General features: G+C 37.2%; 1 protein-coding gene across 1 annotated transcript in view; it reads right to left on the bottom strand.

Annotated features, from left to right (window-relative positions):
* The window catches only part of TACR3 (tachykinin receptor 3), a gene marked incomplete at its 3' end in the record, with an annotated part of 80,264 nt that extends 79,654 nt beyond the window's left edge, over positions 1-610 (bottom strand). The window contains exon 1 of the mRNA XM_081304822.1: positions 64-610. Coding sequence (XP_081160948.1) covers positions 64-605 — 542 coding nt within the window. The 5' untranslated portion in view covers positions 606-610. The remainder of the gene's footprint in view (positions 1-63) is intronic.
* Positions 611-24,868: the final 24,258 nt, after the last annotated feature.

Here is a 24,868-nt window from a genome sequence, read left to right as displayed (position 1 = left end):
TTGTAACTTTATCTTGCAGCCTAGTTCTCTCTCCTTCCTCCTTCCTCCCCCTCTTCCCCTCACCTGTCCACTGCAATGGCCGTCATAGAATAGATGCTGGCGAATACAGCTGTGATAGGAAAGAAGTTCTGGAAGCGGCAGTAGTTGGCGCCGAAGTACCACTGGCTATGAAGCGCGTAGATAAAGTTGACCAACGCATTAAAAGCTGCCATGGAGGCGTCAGAAAAAGCTAGGTTCACGAGGAAATAGTTGGTGACGGTCCTCATGCGTTTGTGGGCCAGGATGATCCAGATGACAATGAGATTTCCAAAGACCGCCACTGCCACCACCACGCCATATGCCAGGGACCAGAGAGCGATGCGCCAGGAAGGCTGCACGAACTGGTTAGTGAGGTTGGCCCGGGGTTGGGAGGACGCGGGCGAAGCCTCAGGCAGTCCCAGCTCTGAGGAAGAGAAGTTGCCACCTTGCACTAGCAAAGGCAGCCATACAGTCTCCGCTGTCCCTGCCGCCACTCCGACTCCAAGAGCAGCACTCAGGTTCCCGGAGTCCACATCGACTCCTCCCGGGGAGTCCGTCCAGTTCTCTGCTGCTGGGAGAGAGGCCATGGCCCCAGGTCTGTAGCCCGAGACCTCGCCCCACACCCGCTGCCAGCCCTAGCTCACTCCCTTAAAGTTGTTCTTTGCCTCCTGGTCACTGTCGTGTCCGGCGGTCGTTAGTCCCGCCTGGGAAGCGGGCAAAGTACCGAAGCTCTTGCTGGTTAAGGGATGCTTCGGTCCAGCCTTTAATGGGGAGCAAGAGCCGCACTTCCTCTGAGGAGTTTGCAGTCCTGGGAGGCGGGAATGACAAGATGCGAAAGAAACAATTTGGGACTGTACCCAGCGGGGAACTCAGATCCCGCCCTGGCGGATCTCTGGGCATAGGCAGGAGAACTGAGAATCCTGAGCTGCAGGCGCGCTTTATAGTCTCTTCGGTGACGTTGTGGGGGCAGCAGAGCTGACGAACCCCTTCTCCCGCTCTATGATTGCGCTCCTTTTCTCCATCCCGCCCTTTGGATTTCATTCATTCGCCAGACAGCTGAACCGAACCCTGGAGGGCTGACGCGCGCACAAGAAAGGGCTGTATTTTATCAACTATCATTAAAATCTTTCAAATGTTGTTTTCCTTCCTTTAACTCCCAGGATTTTGCTGATGTGCCAGCTCTCAGACGTTTACTGTGGGACGAATTTTTCTAAATCAACTAACCAATAAGGCAAAGGCAGGATCCCAAGTGATCTTTCCGAAAAGATGTGCATGGGTGTAACCTGCTGCAGGCTGGGGGCACTGGGATTTGCAACTTTCTTTTGTTTCAATGGCCTTGGGAGTTTCATTCAACATTCTGCTCCTGTGTTTACATTTCTTTGTCTTAGATCCCCCTTTCCTCTGTTTCCCACTTCAATGGGTTTCCCTGCCCCTCTATTTACCTTCTACAGTCACCAGAAATCAGTTCTATCCACTCATTGCCTTCAGGCTGAGAGAAACAATGGTTTCTTCTGGGGTGGGATTCTAACACGGAGGGTAAACCAGAAATCTCAAGATTTAAGTTTTCTTGAAATACAAGGACGATTTGGGTCGAACTGTATCGCATAGGCAATGTAAATGCATACATTTTTTTTTTTTTTAATGTGGTTCCAGCCATTTGTCGCTTTGGTTTTAAGGGTTTGAACCTGAGGACCAGCAACAATAAAGTTTCCCAGGCAGAACAAGGGGGCGACTCAAGAGCTCTGGCTAAGAGCAGGTGAGCTAGTTCTTTGTGGAGGGCACATTGGAAAAGTAGTTTGTGGTTAGACTGATCTCACAGGCAACTTTACAGGATGTCTAGTGAGAAACCCTCCTTCATTAGTTTCTTAACGTGTGTATAGGGATTCATCATTCGGGGTTAAACATATTCTTAACCATCTCCCACACACCACTCTCTTTGAGTCTCAGTTTCTTTACTCGAAAGTAAAGATTATTTACAAATTTAATTTACAGCATAATTTTGGATTAGGAGTTTCAACAGCCGTCAGCAAAACAAGGTAAGAAGAAGACCCCAATAAATGTTAAGTATCCTTTCTTCTATTTATCAACCTGCATTGCTTCTGAACATTTTCAAATGAAATGGATCTGAGCAGTAAGTAGCATTTATGATTGGAAGACATTCTGCATTCTTACTTTTTCTAACTTAGAACATATTCTTCAAAAACCTTGCTGTGATTGCTATGCAAATGTACTCAAGGTAAATGAACAGAGTTTTCCTTCTTACAATTTTGTGACCAAAAGTGTAGTGTATAGAAATGTCTGAGGCAATCTGAAAACTATTATACTGAGAAAACCCTGCTTCACAATAAATGCATGCTAAACATGATCATTATCACGTTATTATTTCCTATTTCTTCCCAGAGAAGCCCGTGAAAATATGTGCTAAATCATAGATAAAACTAATAAAGATTTCAAACTTCCTGATTACTAATTCTAAATTAAATCATTTTATTTTGAAAGGCAGATGGCTTCTTTCTTCCTAATTCAACCTCTAGAAATTATTTGAGTGACAAATGAAAGTTTCTTCCTTCTCTAGCCATACAAGAAGAAGTATTTTAGAAATACTCTGTATGATACACCACTTATTCAAGATTATGAAATGGGTTATATGGTAGTTTGGTAATTAAACTTATTTTGACTAAAAATTTAAAGTTGTAAAATTACTTATCTTGTGTAAAAATGCATCCATTTTGCACTTTTGCTTTATTTCTAATACAATCAAATATTATAAGTCTGCAATTCTGTCTATATTAGGCTTATAGAATAGTATAGGTGATATGACCCCCCTCCTAAATGAAATAAAACAAATGATAACGATGGAGTCAAAAGCAGATTCAATAAAAAGAGTTTTAAAAGTCTTTTTCCTTTCCAAATGAGGGGTCTGGAGGATTCAAAACATGTCTTTCCTTCTTTGATCTGTCTTAGAATCTCTCTGGATCTCAATAAGTTCATCAGTATTCCTTCCTGTCTATCAATTCTCAGATGTGTATTGAGTATACTTCTTGGTACTGTGCCAGGTACTGGGAACATGGCAACAAAACAGTTAGTTATGAACTCTCTCCTCATGGAGTATAGCAGTATTTTTACATTAAAGCAGATGCAGAAATAGGAATAAGAAAATACAGAGAAAAAAATGAGAAAGTTAATCCAGTACTGTGTCCATTGGATTCTGGATTTTCAGCTTCTCTTAATAAATTTCTTTGTGAGAAGGTAGTAAAGTTCCAAAAAGAAAGACAAAATTATCAGACGTGTATACCTTGAAAATTGAGGTTGATAAGTTTAGGGCTAATAATGAGGTTTCTTGAGTAAGAGAATTTGGTGAACAATCTGCCTATTGTAGCTCCAGATTCTGAATTCTGCTCTTATCTGAGTTCACTCAGCTGTTTCCTTCATTTTTTCTCCTCCTCTTTCTTTTACCATAAGAACTCCAAAAGTATTAGACTTGGACCAGTGAAGGAAGAAGCAGAAGAGCAGAGAAAATGTTAATGATTCAAAGCTCACTTTTTAAACAGGAACTTACACTCTAGTGTTTAAAAACTTGGGAGAGTGAATATGTACTTATGCTAATGTACAAGACAGCAGGAAAAGAAGTTAAGGTTGGTAGATCTCTTGGTAGATGATGGTAGTAGGTTTTACCTAATAGCAAATTAAATTAGTTTAATTGCATAAATATCATCCAAATTATGATTCTTTTTGTGAATACTCACTATATATATATATATATATATATATATATCCAATGATCAAGAAGTATGAATGCATTTTATTATGAAGTACTATATTTAAAAGATTATACTTCTTTCTTTCTAGGCTTTCTTGCAATATAGAACTGGCTTTCTCTGGGGAATATGCATAAAATGACTTTTGAAATCACAATCACAATACTCTTAGTTATTAAAAGCATATCATTCAAATTTCATCATATAGTCAGGACTGTATAACCAGGCTGGTTAACAAATAAATGGGGGTGCTCACTTTTAAAAAGAATAACTATTACCTTTCTTTCATTTCTCAAAATAATGGTTAGTATATATATTTTTAAAGATATTATAATTCTTCTAAATTTCTTTTGCTATCTATGATTTGCTTACAAAGTATAATGGCAATGTTTTTTCATCTGTTTAACAACTTATAATAACAGAATTGACATTTGTCATGCATTAATTATTCTTTCCTCTCTAGCAGCTTGAACTTAGTGCAATATATTTCATACTTTATTTTTTATTTTAACAGCCCTCACCAAAATAAGTATAATAGGATAGAATTTCAGATAACGTTGCTGGCTAGCTAGTGAAGGAGTTATTTTGGGGCAGAAGAGCTTGTCTAAATTTAATATTTATGTCTTTGACAATGAACTTCTGTTTGACAGTTTTCACTTCAATATGTTCAGTTTTTCCCATTTTGAAAAATTTCCCCTTCTTAATAATGTCAGTACTTTCACCCCTGATTTATACATTTTTCCTTGATGTTTTTCATCACAGTTGCTTTGCAATTACATTGAGTCAGTTTCACATTTTGGGTTTGGGGTCCTGTAATCAAGTTCCTAAATATTGATTGCAATCAATCAATCAATACATCTCCACTTAATTGTGTAGACAGGTGCTTGCTTCTTAAAAATTCTTGCTTTCTATCAGATACCTCTCCATGTGTATAATCAGTTTCCATTTCAAAAATATCCATCTATTTGTCAAATCTCTTCCTTCTCTAACCTCTTTCTTAACACTCAGCGAATGATGTTGTTTCCAATTTATCTGACAAAGCTAAAAACCATCAGCCAAGAATTTTAACTTTTCTGTGTATTTCATCCATTTTCATCATTTTTTATTATCCTAGTGATAGTCATTTTTTTTTCCTTTGGTACTTTCTTTGGAACCCAGGGATATTTAATTACTGAGTCAAAACTCCAGCTCTTTTTATTTACTTTTATTTTGAGACAGGGTCTTGCTAAGTTGCTGACTTTGAACTTGTAATCCTCTTGACTCTGCCTCTTGAGTTACTGGTATTATAGTTATATGCCACCATGCCTGTCAGCCATTTCTCTTTCTAAAACACATTATTTTATCTGTGTTACTTATTCTTTTAACAATTTCTTTTCTTTCTCTTCAACATCTTATTCATTTTTACCTTTCCCTTTAATATTAAGATATATCTAATAATCAACATTAAAATATACTTTCTTGCCCATATCCCCTTTTAGTAGCTATGTTTATTCCTTTTATTCAACTTCTTCTATCCCTAGATTTAAATTCAATATTTCTACTTCTTCACTGCATGATGTCATTTTAAAGTATGGAATACTTAATACTGGTCTATCAATGCACTTTTCTATTACTTATCTGCATATTAAGCCAATTAGTCATTTTCCATCCTTAACTTCTTGACCTTTCAGCAGTAGTAGCATTTGGTATTTATATTAGTTTACCAGGCTTTTAATAATAAAGTACCATATACTGAATGACTTAAAGCAACAGAGATTTATTGTCTTACAGTTTGGGAAGCTGAAATGAAGTTGGGGACAAGGCCCTGCAAGAGTCTCTGGGGCTGACTCTATTTCATGTCTCTCTCCTAGGTTCTTTATACAATCTTTGGGTTCTTTAACTCATAGATGGATCACTCTATAATCTCTACCTCTGTCATTAGATGGTCTTCCTCCTGTATGTCTTTACCATCACTTTCCCTGTATGTTTCTCTATACAAGTTTCTCTCTTTTTATAGAGAGAAATTGTTTGAATAGAAACAATCTCGAACCACTAAACCTCATTTCAATTTTCTTACTTCTTCAAAGACCATATTTGCAAACATTGTCACATTTATATTTACCGGGGGTGGGACTTAAACATTATTTTTTGGGTGGGACACAATCTGTCCTCAATAGTATGCCTTCTATTCCTCCCAATCATGTTCATTCCACTTGCGAAATATATTCACCTCATACCAGCATCCTCAAAAGCCTTAAGCCATTCCAGCATCAAATCTATATCCAAAATATTTAAATGTCAACTAAAAAGTCCTTACATGTCATCATTTAAATCAGTTATGAGTAAGACTCTGTCTTACTCTTATAGTCTGTTATGGGGCAAAATTCTTCTTCATTCACAGGATTTTGAAGCTGAGAAACAAATTATATTTTTCCAAAATATAATGGAGAGTAGGATAGGATGGACATTCCCATTCCAAAATGGAGATAGTAGAGGAATTTAAAGGATCACTGTCGAAAACAAGTTTACAATCCAGTAAGTCAAAATTCATTCCAGTCAAGTCCTGGGAATCATCGTCTGTGGTTTATACTCTGTTCTCTGGATGCCCATGTCTCTAGGCCTTCTAGAACCCTATAGATCCTTGCCTCTGGGTCCTTGGTGGCCTTACCAAGGAGGTGATGGCCTTGCCCATTGGACCCAAGAGGGCAGAAGCCCTGATAACTTCACAGCCATTTTTGGAGCTGTTCTTCCCCTTTTATGAAAGATAACACATGGTTTGTGCTGAGTACTGGTAGTAGGACATTTCCTGTTTCTTACCTATGGAATTCCAGAAGTCTAACTGCCTTTCTTCATTTTATCTTGTTTTTTCCCTTCAGTACATGTTGGCTGTGCTTCTGCTGAGCCAGTTTATTGGATCCATGTGTCACATTCTTAAACTTTCTAATAAAGAAGGATTTTGATTTTTTTTTAGATCATAGCTTTATCACATTTTGCAATATAGACAGGCTGTGAATTTTACAAATATTTCAACTTCTTCTGGCTCTTTTTTCTTTAACTGTTCCTTCCTTAAGTTATATCTTTCCTATTGGCATTACACTATCAGCAACAAAAAGAAACCAGGCCTTTCATTCCACACTTTGTTTGGAAATCTCCTCAGCTAAATATCCAAATTCATCATATGCAAGTTTTAGTTTCCACACAAAAACAAAACACAATTCAGCCAAGTTCTTTGCCTCTTTATAAAAAGGACCATTTTACTTCCAGTTTCCAATAAAATATTTTTCATTTTCTTCTAATACCTTATTGAAATTCCCTTTAGTGTATATTTTTAGTAGTCCCTTCAAGGCAATCTAAGCTTTTTCTATCATATGCTTAAAATTTCTTCCTGCCCTAAACTTTACTTAATTCCAAAGCTACTTCCATAATTTTGATTATTCGTTATAGCAGCACACCCACTTCCCCACAAGCCAACCCATAACAATACTATTATTTTCTCATTATTGAGTCTCTCCTTCTGTGGGGATGTAGAACAACTCTCTGCTCTATCTCCCTTCCTCTATTCCCATGTCTAAGCAAAATGTTCTGAGATTTTCCTTCCTTTAACTAGCACTTATATTTGGTGTTCCCAAAGATTCCTATCTTGACTTGCTTTTATTACTTTTCCTGACATAGATTCTTCACACGAGCCCATATCCTTTCATGAAGCCCATCCTATTAGATGTAATGTGCAGTGTCTATCAGCTATTTCTCCATGGTCACAGACTTAGATATTTCAGATGTCCTACAGTCATTTCCCACTCTACAGGATGCAAACTAAATCTATCTTCAAGATCTTTAGTCTGCTCTTCCTATTTTTGCCATGTTGATAAGGAAATATGTCTGGCTGAATTGAATTTCCCAAACTAGGATATTGAGAGTGTCAAAATTTCTTTGTATTTCCCTATTCCCCTTTTCCACAAATCCAATAACTTACTAACTTCAGTAGAATGATTTAATATTCTTAGCAGTTTTTAATATCAATTTTCTTATTTAAATTCCTACTTCCTTATTCCCTAGTTCAAATTCCTATTACTTCTCCTGTGGAGTCTATGATGGGTTCAGAACAGATTTTTTTTTTTATTTGATCCTTTAAATTCCCCAGAACTTTCCTTTCTCCTCCCTTCTTTTCTCCTGTTCTCCTTCCTCTATGGGTCTCCCATCCATTTTTATGAAATTACCCCCTCTTTTTTCCCTCCGTCTAGCTTCCATATATGAGAGGAAAACATATTACCTTTGACTTCTGATTCAGAACAGATCATTCTAATTTTAGTCCACACTCTTCCTGTCAACTATTCTCTAACATGGGATAGATGGATCTTCTAGACCTAAATCAGATCAATCATTCCCTTGACAAAAGCCTTTTGTTGAAGAGCAACAATGTTGTCCAATATTTGGTCTCCGCTTACCTCAATTATTTGGTTTTTTCTTTGCCCTGGATGGTTCTTTTCTTTATAAAATAAAGCCACTGGCAATTCTTCCGATGCATCCTATTTTTTTACACACCTTATATTCACAATTCTGTTCCTTCTTCCTGGAAATCCTTTTTTTTCATTTCTATTACTTTGTCACTTGTTTCTTAAATTTCGTTTTACTTATTTCGTTTTTAAAGGAAAGTGCCTATGAAAAAGCAGTCTATCACTCTATCCTATTCAGCTCAGATGCTTTTACAACATCTTATAATTATTGATTTACCTGTGTGATTCCCCAATTATAAGAGATTTGAGAGTAGAATATGAATTTTATTAAAGTGATTAGCATAGTAGATATTTTAATGGAATTGTTATATGCTTAGCATATTATTTTTCTTCCTATTTATAATATGAAATTGACAGTTCCTAAATTAGATACTGAAATGCTAATGGGCACATTTAATTTACAAAAGCATGAACTTTCAGAAATAAATATTATTTCATGGAATTTGTCATTTGTATGTGAAGTTTTTATTGTATTGCAAATTGTAACTTTAGAACTTAATTTGTGTTTTAAACCATGTTCAGAAGAAATGATTATGTTCTGTGTAAGAAAACACACTGGTGAATTTCATGTTGGAAATAGTAGGATTGTGCATTGTTCTTTTTCCCTTACTCAAGGGACCTGAGGTTAACACTACTGACTGTTGTTACTGGATTCTCAGATCATGCTAGATTTTGTTTTAGTACTAGGTACGCAGTTACTTCAGGATAACTTTATATTTTTGCACATAATAGAAAGGCAGAATTTATAAATTCATATTTGATATGTACATAGACATGGAGTATCTAAACACCACATTTAATCATTGTCACAAAATCCTACATTAAATTTCCACAGAACAACAATTTTTATTCCTCTTCTCTATAAAACGTCTACTTGGAAATATTAATTTCCTTTGATTACTGGACAATATCATTAGAAATGTAGTTTTCACATCTCTACTTACATAGTTATTAGGAAACTACTAATGTGTCAAAATTTTGGGCTTATTCACTATTTTACTGATAACATTACTATTTTATTTAAATTTTATCTATTTTTTATTTGTTTTTAATAGTTATACATGGCAGTAGAATGTATTTTGACATATTATACATATATGGATTATAAGTTCCCATTCTTCTGGTTGTATATGATGTGGAATTACATTGGTCATGTATTCAGACATGCATAAAATAAAGTAATATTCAATTTATTCTACTAGCTTTCCTATTCCCATTCCCCTCCCTTCCTTCATTCCCATTTTTCTAATCCAAAGTGCTTCTATCCTTCCTCCTCCTTATTGTGAGTGAGCATGCATACATCGGAAAAAAACACTCAGCTGTTGGTTTTTAGGGATTGGTTATTTTACTCAGCATGATAGTCTTGAGTTCCATCCATTTACCAGTAAATTCCATAACTTCATTCTTCTTTTTGGCTGGGTAATATTCCTTTGTGTATAGGTACCCCATTTTCTTTATTCATTCATCTGTTGAAGTTTAACTAGTGTGAGTTGAGTTGCTGTAAACATTGATGTGGCTCTACTACTATAGTATGTTTATTTTAAGTCCTTTGGGAATGTGCTGAGGATTGGGATAAAACTGAGTCAAATGGTGGTTCTATTCCAAGCTTTCCAAGGATATTCCATACAACATTAGTGATTCTTGTGTGTATTTCCTTTAACAAAATTTAGGCAAAGAGATGCAATCTACATAACATTTTTGGTTTACATTTAAAGTAGTAAGTATAAAAAAGCTCTTCATATCCAGTTAACTGAGAAGGTTTTACAAAACCTGAGTGAAGAAAAAGTACAGAATTAAATTATACTGTTTGAGAATGTAAGAAATTAAATCATTTGGAAGTGTACATTTGATTACCTGGAATTTCTAAATGAATCACTTGTTGGAAGTAAGGCTATAATTTGTTCCTCAGAGGCTTATAATACCGAGAAACATATGAATTTTGTTTTACAATGATCTTTCCTTAAAATACTCAATTTTCACAAAAGACAATCTGAAACTAATCTTCATTCTTTTGTTCACTTATGTCTTGCAAGTTACTTCCTGTGTTTATATCATGTGGAATGAATTGTCGTCCCATTTAGTTATTGCTTTCTGTGATACATATGTTTGGAAACAATAGCACAGTTGGGTAAAAAGAATACTGAGATTTTTGAAATAGTGAATTCATTTTGAATATATAACTTTCTTCTTTGGAATGGTTTTCTTTTTTTCTTTTTCTTTTCTTTTTTTTTTTTTTTTTTTTTTTGTAAAAGGAACGAACATGGTACCACAAATGCTTAAAGGTTGGTGTATTTGTGACCAGAGCTTTATTATAGGCTTTAGTTGAAAGAATGACATTTTTCCTGTGACTTTGGAACTTTCAGTGGGATGGGGAGAAGCTGATCAACATTCACTGAATTAAGATATACTAACTGAGCATGTATTATATGACAAGTGATAGGGTAGGTTTGGGAATCTTAAAGGTCTTGTGCTTTGATGCAGTCTAGCTAGGGAATTTTTCTAAACATAGTCTACTTTCATTTTATGCTGCTATAACAGAATACTTGAGGACATGTATAGAGAAGAGGATTATTTAGCTCACTGTTTTCAAGGCTGAAAGTTCAAGATTAGTCAGCACTGCTGGATCAGCTTCTGGTGATGGCCTTCTGGATACATCACAACATGGTTGATGACATCATGGTGGGAGCATATGCAAGAGGAGAGATCATATGATTAAATAGGAAGCAAGTAAGATTCAGGGGAGGTGAGGGGCTTCCATGTAACAACTTATTCTTGCAAGAACTAACAGGAGTCCTGAAAGAACTAAATTAATACCTTCTGAAGTGACCTAATAATTTTCACTAGGCTTCATCTTTTAGTTCTAGTAGTTGTCAGTGTCACCACTCTGAGAAACAGACTTCAAGCAAATGAAATTTTGGGAGACATATTCAAATCATATCCAAATCACAGTAAGTAGTATGAAATTATGTATTGGTTGCCTAGAAAGACTAATTAATTTTACCTAACTTGAATAGCTATCATTTAGGGAGCATGATACATAGCTTGTCCTTTACCCTTAAATTACAGTACTGAGGTATCTGTAGTACCCATTTTGCAGATGAGAAAGCAAAGATTTCAAGTGATTTTTCTTCAAGCCAAATATGTGTTGCATGCCTGTAATCCTAGTGATCCTAGTGACTCTTGAGCAGCAGGTTAGCAAGTTCGAGGCCAACCTCAGAACTTAGCGAGACCCTGTGTCAATATAAAAAATAAAAGGACTGGGAATGTAGCTCAGTGGCAAAGTGCCCAATCGGTTCAATCACCTCCCTGCACCCCACCAAAAAGAATTTTTTCTAAGACATAGGATGGCAAGTGGAAAAAGGCACAGGTTCAAACAAACAAACAAACTGAACTTACCTGCTACGTTTGAGCAACTGCAATGTTGAAGGTAATATTTAAGAGATTTTAAATTGGAGATTGGATGCTTATGTGCTGTATATAGATGTTACTAAATGAAGCATTGAGTGGGAAGCAATGTTTAAAGAAACCATGAATAAAAGTACCATGAATTCCTCCCCACTTCAAAATTGTAATTTTAAAATTATATATTACAATAATACATGTTGGTACATAAATTAAGGAAGTAGAAATTGGTATAATATAAAACAATTTACTAATACATACTATCTTAAGAAAATTCTCACTATTACAGTCCATTCATTTCAGTGTTAACTTCTAATAATTTGATCAAGAAAGAAATCAGAAATTCATACAAAAATTCACATACAAAGACACATTGTAGCAATATTTTTGAGGGTGATAATGTAAATAATTCTGGAATGGTAAAATAATGAAATATGGCACCTTCAAAGATGAGCTTTTACCCTTCCATTTGAAGAACATATTTTAAAGACTGTTAATGATATAACATCCATATTTGTATATATACATAAACACATGTATATAACATGATTATATATATACATATATATACACATATAGTTGTATATATATATAACACTATATACATATATGTGTGTATATAATTATAGATACATATATACAGTTATATATATCTATATATATCTATATATATACACAGTTTTTTATATATTTATGTATATATATATATATATATATATATCCTATTGTCTCTATTCCATAAACAAATAATCTACTTGCATGATCACAATGAGAAAAAATCCTTTAAGAATGTTTACCCTTATTGATTTAAATGGTTACTGTTGGAAATCCTAAACAAGACTGTTCAGGATTTTAATATTTTATTCTTACACATCTCTTTATGTCTACAAATGGATTGTTTACATACCTTTAAAATTTAAATTATGAATAAAAAGATGATCTTGTTTAGGAAATCCTTGATACAGAGAAAGAAGGGGACAAAAGAAAGATGATTTCTGAATCTGAGTGACTAGTTGAAAGAAATGTCTTCTTTACTGTGAGATGTCCCCTATTAAACAAAAATTCCAAATGAAGATCCACTTTTATTAAAGATCTGGTATTGTTGACTGGTGAGCTAATTGAATCTGATGATGTTCTAATAGCATTACTATAATATCTCCAAAAATAACAAAACACAGTTAACAAAAATGACACTCTGCATACTTATTAAATTAGTGTTCTGTACTTTAGTAAGTAATGGCTTGAGACAACCAATCAAGCAATAACCATCTCATCTCTTATTATTGATTTTTTTTTATTGTTCCTAGGAAAGACTAAAGAGTTTAAGCTTTTAAAACAGACGTTAAGGTTTTATTGGGACTCTTACTCTCTTTAAAGAACTGGTCTCACCCTCTCTTAGGCTCAGTTTTATCCTCAGTAAATTGTGATAATTATATTTAATCATATATCTTTTGTATTAAATGTGTACCACATAAAGCATAGTAAATATGTAATGCTTATACTAACTGAATATATCTCCTAACTATAGATTATTTTTATCAAAAATAATTCATTGAGTACTTTTTTTGTGTCAGGCACTATTCCAATCATGTTACTTACATGCCTTATTTATGTGTCCTAAGGATACTACATGATGCTGATAATATTTTAATTTTTCAATAAAGAACAAAGGTATTAGGATATTAAATAACCGAAGTCACACATACTATATCAGAAATAATGGGAGGCAGAAGTTGTATCCAGAATTTAGAACCAGTATCTGGGATCTTAGTCATTTTATTATACCATTGTTCCACGAAAATAAACCATGAAATAGTTGGCAAACACATCAAATGAAAAGTTGAAACTGCAGCTAAGTGCAATTGAATTCATTGTTATTTCCCTAAATTCTCTTCCTCTAATCAGCTCAACTCTAAGAGAAAAACCAAACCAAATCAAACAAACAGAATAACAAAAAACTCTTTAAAGCCTGAACATTGTCTAGTTAAAGTTGATGGTCCAAATATGATTACACTGCTCTTTTGTCTGAAACAAACACAAAACAATAAAAATTTTAAAAATAGGTAAGAAAACTTCTGTAATGGAATCTATGAACAGATTCAATTTCAGAGAGCAATAAGCAGAACAGGATTGGCTCATGCAATTATATATCATTTCAAGGCCAAGAGGAGTGTTTGCCAAATGACAATAAATTGGTAGAGTTGAGTTTTCCTATTAAGTGGAATACAAAAACAGAGCCAAAAAAATTTTTATTTAGCCCCCGATTGTGTAAATCAATTAGAATATAATGATATTGTTGCTCCAACAGATTGTGAACAATTTTGAGACCTGTGTAATAAAAAGAAGTGGCAGTACAGGAAAAATTCAGCACAGACATAAACATTCAAGCCATTTTTGCAGAATAGATTCTAAAATTATTTAGGTTAAATATAATTGTCAGTTTTTGATTTTAGAAAGCCAGAGAAATTCAAGGAAGAAATTATTACATAAAAGAGATGAGAGCTACACTATAAGATGTAAAGATTTTATACACCAGAGCACAATTCATCCAAAAGTGCTCAGTGATAACAACAGACTAAACTCAAACTTTCTATCACCAAGAGATGAAGTTGGCCTTTACCTCATTTTAATCTGACAAACAGCTGTCTCAAAAAGAGCACCCGGCCCCTTTCACATTCACAAACTCAAAGATGAATAATAATTGTGATGGTTGATTTTTGTTGTAAACATGTATGAATTGATATCTGCATAGAAAATTTGTAAAGCACACTTTGGATGTGGCTGTGGGCCTGTTTCCAGATAATTTCAGTGTAGGTTAATGAACTGAGTGGGGAAGACCTGCCTTGAATGTGGATGGCATTGTCCAGTAGGCTGGGGACCTGGTTGTAATAAAATGTGAAGGATGAAGCTCTCATTCTTGCAGTGTCAACTTTTTTAATTTTTTATTTTAAAATTTGTTCTAATTACTTATACATGACAGTATAATGCAATTTGACACATTGTATTCAAATGGAGCACAACTTCTTCCTCTGGCTGAACATAGTGCACAGTCACAGTGGTAGTATAATCATACATGTATATAGGGTAATAATGTCCATCTCATTCCCCTGTTCTTCCCATTCCTAAACCCCTTCCCCTCCCTTCACTCCTCTCTGCACAATCCAAATTTTCTTCATTCGTCCCCACCCACCCACCTCATTATGGATTAGTATCTGCTTATCAGAGAAAACATTCTGTCTTTGGTTTTTTGGGATTGGCTTATTTCACTTAGCATGATACTTTTCAGCTCCATTCATTTCTTTAAAGCTGAGTAATATTCCATTGGGTATATGTACCATATTTTCTTTATTCATTCATCCACTGAAGGGCATCTAGGTTGGTTCAATAGTTTAGCTATTGTGAATTGGGCTGTAAACCTTGATGTGGCTTTATTACTGTAGTATGCTGATATTAAGTCCTTTGGATATAAGCAGAAGTATATGCCAAAACTTTCTTGAGTGGGTACATGTTTTTCGACTGTGGCCTCTGAAAATCAGACTCCAGATTCTTCAGCCTTCAATTGTGGATTTGCACCAGTGACTCTCCAGGGTTTCCAAGGCCCTCATTCTTGGGCTGGGGCTTCTCCATTGGTTCCTCTTATTCTGACACTTCTAGCTTCTTGAACCCAGCAGCTCCAGGTTTCTTTGGTGTTCCAGCCTGCAGCCATTGTGAGTTGATTCAACCTCTGGTTGTGTAAGTCAATCTAATAAATACCCTCTTACAATTTTATATATTCTATGGTTCTATTCCTCTAAAGAACCTAATATAGCAATCTATAACAATTATTAAATACCTAATCAAAGATTTCATATGAAGTAAAAAGCAGAAAACTGACACGATAAAGAAATATATGATGAGAAGTAAGTATCTTAAAGAAATAGTTAAGTTTATAAGTGAAAAATAAAGACATTTAAATAAATATTTAATTAAATGGAATTCAAATAATTTTTAAATTGCAAAAATAATAAAATATGTTACAGGCATACATCAAATGAATGGCTAATACAGAAAAGAATATAGAATGCAGGTTTGACTAGAAGCACAATTTAGTAGGTAAAAATAAAAAGATTATAATGTAAATTATAGTTATAGAATAAAAATGTTATCCAACATATGTATAGAGTTTCTGAATAGCAGAATCAGAGAAAAGGAATGGAAAAATTGTGCAAAAATAAAATATAAGAGTGCGTTCATCAGACTTGGTGGAGAAGGGAATTTCCAAAAGTCTGTTTACAAAAGCAATGCATAAACTGGTTGGAATTAGCTTTTTCAGAATTCTGGATATTAATAAAAAGTTTACATATATAAAAATATGGCCAACCACAATATCAAATCATCTATCTGTTTAATAAATCAATCTCTCCTTGGAATTTTACAAAACAACCTTACTTTTGGAAGACAGTTGGAGAAATCTTCAATTTTCTTTGGGAAATAAGAATATGTTCCAATAAATTTATTCCCATTGTTTAAACTCATGTTCAAATATAAAGATAATAGAAAGACATTTTTAAGCATGCAAGGACTCAGGTCTTATAATGATTGTTTCCTAGAAAATGAATGCAAAAATTTTCCAACAAATAAACAAATGGCGAGTGGAGAATCTGGAATGAAAACACTGTCCACGAAAATAGGACTGAAGAAATTATGATTTAAAGAAGGCAACCCTGAGCTAGAGCTGGGTATGAGCCACTGTGCTGATTCTAGATGACTGAATCTCATATAGAAATGTTTCTAGCAACACACACAACATACAACACACACAAACACAACATAGTCACAGATTACATGGGGATTAGCTTTTATAGTCTGTACAATAAAAGGTCATAATCTTAAAGTTACCCTGGAGAATCCTTTATACCAGCTATGAAGTATAGGTAAGAACCATATTTCTTAAAGAATGAAATAACTTGTCTTCAAATTTTGGCATACATTTCTGCTTCTTCAATTTAGCTCAAGATGAAAGTACTAAATTATGTTCAGAGATCAAATGAAAAGGTGCATTTCAAACACCAGAACCATATTTATTTGTTCAATACCTTTCACTGTGAGAGTTAGGAATAATTGAAGAGTCTTGTCTCCAATCTCCTCCTCTCTCTAGTATATATGCTAGAAATGAGAAGCATATTATCTGCACAATATAAATTATCCCTCTCTCTACTTTCTTTGTTTTTCTTCTTAGCTCTCATCCCCTTTCATTCCTTCCAGTTTCCCAAGTTTATTTGTCGGGATCTTAAAATATCTAATGCATGTACACTATAATTCCATAGAACTCTCTAGATGATTATTTTGCCATTGGGATTTTTGTCTTCAAGTAATGTGGAGAAAATATACCAAAAAATAAAAACATTCTTACAAATTCCCTACAAATAAAAATTATTCCAGTAACATCAGGATTTGTTCCCTTTAATAGTTTTACCTAAGTAGTAATAGGGCTGTAGGTCCCATATCTGTGGATTACCACCAAACCCTAGGATTTTCCCTATTGATTGAAGTGATATTGGTGACATAATTGAGAGAAAAATTAAATTTTCAAAGCTTATTAGAGAGTATATGACTTCAAATATAAGAATGGCTGATTTGGCAGCTGAGTTCTGGCTCCCGGAGCTGCTCTGACCCAGGGCTGAGGAACCCACGGAGACTGCTTCTCGGTCTGGATCCTGCTGAGTGCTGTGGGGGCCAGAGGGGCAGAGCAGAGCTGCAGCCCGCGTCCGGAACAGCCCCAGCGACCCGCCGGCGTGGTATCACTTCACCCCAACTGCGGTGGGGGCTGAGCAGAGCTGCCGCCCGAGCCCGCAAGGTAGGCCGACCACCGGCTGATCGGCGGAATGGGCTCAGTGGCCTGCCAGTGTGGTAGACACGTCACACCAATGGGAGTAGGGGCACAGCAGGGCCGCCACCCGCGCCCGGAACAGGCCTAGCGACCCGCCGGCATGGTATCACTTCACCCCAACTGCAGTAGGGGCCAAGCAGAGCCGCCGCCCGAGCCCGCAAGGTAGGCAGACCTGCGACCGACCAGCGGGACAGGCCCAGTGGCCTGCCGGCGTGGTAGACACGTCACACCAATTGGTGTAGGGGCAGAGCAGAGCTGCTGCCTGCGCCCGGAACAGGCCTAGCGACCCGCCAGCGTGGTATCGCTTCACCCCAACTGCAATGGGGGCCGAGCAGAGCCGCTGCCCGAGCCCGCAAAGTAGGCAGACCTGCGACCGACTGGCGGGACAGGCCCAGTGGCCTGCCGGCGTGGTAGACACGTCACACCAATTGGAGTAGGGGCAGAGCAGAGCCGCCACCCGCATCCGGAACAGACCCAACGACCCGCGGGCGTGGTATTCACGTCACCCCAATTGGAGAAGGAGCAGAGCAGAGCCTCCACCTGCGCCCGCAAGGTAGGCAGACCTGCGACCGACCGGCACAACAGGCCCAGCGGTCCGCAGGTGTGGTAGACACGTCACCCCAATTGGAGTAGGGGCAGAGCAGAGCCGCTGCCCGCAACCTGAACAGGCCCAGTGGCCCGCCAGCGTGGTAGTTATGTCACACCAATTGGAGTAGGGGTAGAGCAGAGCCACCGCCCACGCCCGGAACAGGCCCAGCGACCCGCAGGAGTGGTAGACACTTCACACCAATTGGAGTAGGGGCAGAGCAGAGCCGCCGCCCGTGCCTACAAGGTAGGCAGACCTGCGACCTACCGGCAGAACAGCCCCAGGGGTCCACGGGCGTGGTAGACATATCACACCAACTGAAGGAGGAGCACAGCCGCTGCCCGCCCTGCAAGGGAGACTTTTCAACTATACAAGAGTAATATAAATATATAGGGGAAAAATTTCAAAAACACAACAGTTTCACCAAGCAGAAAGAAACGCGAGCAGTATGAAACGACAAGGAAAGAAAGGACCACAATCAATACAGGTCAACTCAACTTTAGAAGAGGTAATAGCTGCAACACATGGAATGTCAGATAAAGAATTCAGGATATACACGCTTCAGATGATCTGGAGTCTCAAGGAAGACATTAGACAGCAAAATCAGTCAATGAAAGATCACTTTGACAATGAATTACATAAACAAATCCAAGAAGCAAAAGATCAACTATACAGGGAGATGGAGGTAATAAAAAACAAACAAACAGAAATCCTAGAAATGCAGGAGGCAATAAACCAACTTAAAAACTCAATTGAGAATACTACCATCAGAGTAGAACACTTAGAAGATAGAACATCAGACAATGAAGACAAAGAATTTCAACTTGAAAAGAACATAGACAGCTCAGCAAGACTGTTAAGGAACCATGAGCAGAACATTCAAAAAATATGGGACAACATAAAGAGACCAAATTTAAGAGTCATTGGGATACAGGTAGGTATAGAGGTCCAAACCAAAGGAATGAGCAATCTATTCAATGAAATAATACGAGAAAACTTCTCAGACTTGAAGAATGAGACAGAATCCCAAATCCTAGAAGCCTACAGGACGCCGAATGTGCAAAATCATAAGAGATCCACACCTAGACACATTATAATGAAGATGCCCAGCATACAGAATAAGGAGAGAATTTTAAAATGTACAAGAGAAAGGAAGCAGATGACATTTAGGGGTAAACCAATCAGGATAACAGCTGACCACCATACAATAATCATTGGAGACTTCAATACACCTCTCTCACCACTGGACAGCTCTTCCAAACAAAAGTTGAATAAGGAAACTATAGAACTCAATAACACAATTAATAACCTAGACTTAATTGACATATATAGAATATACCACCCAACATCAAGCAGTTACACTTTTTTCTCAGCAGCACATGGATCCTTCTCAAAAATAGATCATATATTATGTCACAGGGCAACTCTTAGATAATATAAAGGAGTAGAGATAATACCATGCATTTTATCTGATCATAAAGGAATGAAACTAAAAATCACGATAAAAGAAGGAAGGAAAAATCATGCATCACTTGGAGAATGAACAATAGGTTACTGAATGATCAATGGGTTATAGAAGACATCAAGGAGGAAATTAAAAAATTCTTAGAGATAAATGAAAACACACACACAACATATCGGAATCTATGGGGCACATTGAAAGCAGTTCTAAGAGGAAAATTCATTGCTTGGAGTTCATTCCTTAAAAAAAAAGAAAAAACCAACAAATAAATGATCTCATACTTCATCTCAAAATCCTAGAAAAAGAAGAGCAAAACAACAGCAAAAGAAGTAGAAGGCAAGAAATAATTAAAATCAGAGCTGAAATTAATGAAATTGAAACAAAAGAAACAACTGAAAAAATTGACAAAACTAAAAGTTGGTTCTTTGAAAAAATAGATAAAATCGACAGACCCTTAGCCATGCTAACAAAGAGAAGAAGAGAGAGAACTCAAATTACTAGCATATGAGATGAAAAAGGCAACATCACAACAGACACTTCAGAAATACAGAAGATAATCAGAAATTATTTTGAATCCTTATACTCCAATACAATAGAAGATAGTGAAGGCATCGATAAATTTCTTAAGTCATATGATCTGCCCAGATTGAGTCAGGAGGATATAGACAATGTAAACAGACCAATATCAATTGAAGAAATAGAAGAACCCATCAAAAGACTACCAACTAAGAAAAGCCCAGGACCGGATGGGTATACAGCAGAGTTTTACAAAACCTTTAAAGAGGAATTAATACCAATACTTTTCAAGCTATTTCAGGAAATAGAAAAAGAGGGAGAACTTCCAAATTCATTCTATGAGGCCAACATCACCCTGATTCCGAAACCAGACAAAGACACTTCAAAGAAAAAAAACTACAGACCAATATCTCTAATGAACCTAGATGCAAAAATCCTCAATAAAATTCTGGCGAATCGGATTCAAAAACATATCAAAAAAATTGTGCATCATGATTATGTAGGATTCATCCCTCAGATGCAAGGCTGGTTCAATATATGGAAATCAATAAATGTTATTCACCACATCAATAGACTTAAAAATAAGAACCATATGATCATCTCGATAGATGCAGAACAAGTATTCAACAAAGTACAGCATCCCTTTATGTTCAAAACTCTAGAAAAACTAGGGATAACAGGAACATACCTCAACATTGTAAAAGCAATCTATGCTAAGCCTCAGGCTAGCATCATTCTGAATGGAGAAAACTTGAAGGCATTCCCTCTAAAATCTGGAACAAGACAGGGATGCCCTCTCTCACCAATTCTGTTCAACATAGTTCTCAAAACACTGGCCAGAGCAATTAGACAGACGAAAGAAATTAAAGGCATAAAAATTGGAAAAAAAGAACTTAAATTATCACCATTTGCAGATGACATAATTCTATACCTAGAAGACCCAAAAGGGTCTACAAAAAAACTACTAGAACTAATAAATGAATTTAGCAAAGTGGCAGGATATAAAAACAACACACATAAATCAAAGGCATTCCTGTATATCAGCGACAAATCCTCTGAAATGGAAATGAGGAAAAACACTCCATTCACAATATCCTCAAAAAAAAAAAAAATACTTGGGAATCAACCTAACAAAAGAGGTGAAAGACTTATACAATGAAAACTACAGAACCCTAAAGAGAGAAATTGAAGAAGATCTTAGAAGATGGAAAAATATACCCTGTTCATGGATAGGCAGAACTAACATCATCCAAATGGCAATATTACCAAAAGTTCTCTATAGGTTTAATGCAATGCCAATCAAAATCCCAAGGGCATTTCTTGTATAAATAGATAAAGCAATCATGAAATTCATATGGAAAAACAAAAGACCCAGAATAGCAAAAATGATTCTAAGCAGGAAGTGTGAATCAGGCGGTATAGCAATACCAGACTTCAAACTATACTATAGAGCAATAGTAACAAAAACAGCATGGTACTGGTACCAAAACAGGCGGGTGGACCAATGGTACAGAATAGAGGACACAGAAACCAATCCACAAAACTACAACTATCTTATATTTGATAAAGGGGCTAAAAGCATGCAATGGATGAAGGATAGCATCTTCAACAAATGGTGCTGGGAAAACTGGAAATCCATATGCATCAAAATGAAACTGAATCCCTTTCTCTCACCATGCACAAAAGTTAACTCAAAATGGATCAAGGAGCTTGATGTCAAATCAGAGACACAGTGTCTGATAGAAGAAAAAGTTGGCTACGATCTACATACTGTGGGGTCGGGCCCCAAATTCCTCAATAGAACACCCATAGCACAAGAGTTAATAACCAGAATCAACAAATGGGACTTACTCAAACAAAAAAGTTTTTTCTCAGCAAAAGAAACAGTAAGAGAGGTAAATAGGGAGCCTACGTCCTGGGAACAAATCTTTACTCCTCACACTTCAGATAGAGCCCTAATATCCAGAGTTACAAAGAACTCAAAAAATTAGACAATAAGATAACAAATAACCCAATCAACAGATGGGCCAAGGACCTGAACAGACAATTCTCAGAGGAGGACATACTATCAATCGACAAGCACATGAAAAAATGCTCAGCATCGCTAGCAGTCAGAGAAATGCAAATCAAAACCACCCTAAGATACCATCTCACTCCAGTAAGATTGGCAGCCACTATGAAGTCAAACAACAACAAGTGCTGGCGAGGATGTGGGGAAAAGGGTACACTTGCTCATTGTTGGTGGGACTGCAAATTGGTGCAGCCAATTTGGAAAGCAGTATGGAGATTCATGGGAAAGCTGGGAATGGAACCACCATTTGACCCAGCTATTCCCCTTCTCGGTCTATTCCCTAAAGACCTAAAAAGAGCATGCTACAGGGACACTGCTACATCCATGTTCATAGCAGCACAATTCACAATAGCAAGACTGTGGAACCAACCTAGATGCCCTTCAATAGATGAATGGATAAAAAAAATGTGGCATCTATACACAATGGAGTATTACTCTGCATTAAAAAATGACAAAATCATAGAATTTGGAGGGAAATGGATGGCATTAGAGCAGATTATGCTAAGTGAAGCCAGCCAATCCCTAAAAAACAAATGCCAAATGTCTTCTTTGATATAAGGAGAGTAACTAAGAACAGAGTAGGGACGAAGAGCATGAGAAGAAGATTAACATTAAACAGGGATAAGAGGTGGGAGGGAAAGCGAGAGGGAAGAGAAATTGCATGGAAATGGAAGGAGACCCTCATGGTTATGCAAAATTACATACAAGAAGAAGTGAGGGGAAAGGGAAAAATAATACAAGGGGGAGAAATGAATTACAGTAGATGGGGTAGAGAGAGAAGAGGGGAGAGGAGGAGAGGGGAGGGGGGATAGTAGAGGATAGGAAAGGCAGCAGAATACATCAGACACTAGTATGGCAATATGTAAATCAATGGAAGTGTAACTGATGTGATTCTGCAATCTGTATACGGGGTAAAAATGGGAGTTCATAACCAACTTGAATCAAAATGTGAAATATGATATGTCAAGAACTATGTAATATTTTGAACAACCAACAATAAAAAAAAGATGTATAAAAAAAGAATGGCTGATTTATGGAGGTGGGTGTTAGTGGTTAGGGAATAGTTGCATCATTCAGCTTCTCTTTAGTTCTAGTGATAGGAGCCCTTCAGATACTGTTAATTGAATTAAAGTTCATCAATGATACTGTGAGATTCTATGATTGGTATATACACTTCTTTGTTTTCATTTTAATGAGGAATTAAAAATTAGTATGTACCAGAGGGGCTGATGTGTCTATTTATGTAGGGCATGTCACATCAGAGAAATAGAAACCTATAATGGAGAAAAGAAAACCTAACTTGCAGAATGATGCTCATTTCCTGGTCTTGAGGTTGCACATGGCTAAGATGGCGCCTGGCCATCAGCCAGAAGGCATTACCATGGGTTGTGATGAAAATTGGACCACCTCTAGGATAGGCTCAGAACACTTCTGCCCTTGTGGACAGCTTGTGTCTCCCCTTACTGTCTCCCCTTACTGTAGAATGGGTGTACACGTGAACTCCCCTCACCCTTCTGACTTTTATTCTGATTGGCTCCTGTGCCTTATATTAGTTGTGTGTGCTTTCTCAATAAAGGAGCTCCAGCCTTGACTGGTCTCCCTGATGCGTCTGATTGTCCTCCAGTGAGGGAGAGATGGGTGCAGGTGATCAGTCGGCGCTCTCCTTTCTTGACTCGTCCTGGCCAGGGCGTGTTCTCCCTGTTTTTCCTGCAGGTTGGGAGGAAACAAGGACTAAAAGCCCCGACATCTGGTGCATAAACAGGGACACGAAGAAGTCGGTTCACCAAAAGTGAAAGTATTGATAAGCCAAGCCAAGCCAGTTCCTAGGTAAGGGTCTCCCTTAAGAGATGGGGCAATCTCACACTAAGCATGATGCTCTGGCTCTTAAAGAGCTGAGATTCATGCTCAAAAGCCAGGTTTAGAGATCTTGGATGCCCAGGCCGTAAAGGTCTGGGAAACCTTGATACACACTGCGCCCTGATTGGTGGCTGCCCATCTTTTTGATTGGGCCACCTGGGACCGTGCAGACAATGGCCCCCTAGACCTTTTTGATCCTTGGCATGGTCCTCTGAGTTCCTCACCAAGTGCTCCTGTCCCGGAACACATGGTAGACATGTGTCTCCCCTTACTGAACACTTCCTTACGGGATGGGGAGCAGACTCCGTCATATTGTCACCTCTCCCCCCTCAGAAATTCTCTGCCAACTTGTTCAAATCCAGAAAAGCCTGTTAAGCCACCATCTTGTAAGACCAGCAATGACTTATCCCCATAGTGTATGGCTTTCCCCGTAAATGCTAACCCTGGGGGCAATAGACCAGCCTTATGGTATCCCTGGGAGGCCCAAGATTTGAAAGAACTCAAAAAGGCCAACTCCAAGTGTAAGGGTCCGGCGAAACATCGGAGAAGGAAAGACCACACGAGACTAGCTTCATGCAATGGCAAGGGGGATTTTTATTAGGGATCCGTTCCAACGCGTTGGGGCTCTGTGCTCACTCAAGAAGGGAGAGCAGCCCAGAGCCCAGAGCAGAGGTCAAGCAGAGCTTAAGTACACTTTTTGGAGAGGGCGGTGGGCTTTGCATACATCAGAACAAATCATCATGAGGCACGGGGAAATTGAACAACAATTCTGATACGTGATTAGTCCATTCATTGGCGGGAACAGTTTGGGTAGGGGTGATTGGTCACTTCTAAGT

This window comes from Spermophilus citellus (assembly GCF_964194105.1).
Source record: "Spermophilus citellus genome assembly, chromosome: 8".
NCBI classification, from domain to species: domain Eukaryota; kingdom Metazoa; phylum Chordata; class Mammalia; order Rodentia; family Sciuridae; genus Spermophilus; species Spermophilus citellus.
The sequence above is the reverse complement of the archived record's forward strand: the minus strand, read 5'-3'. Positions and strand labels throughout refer to the sequence as shown.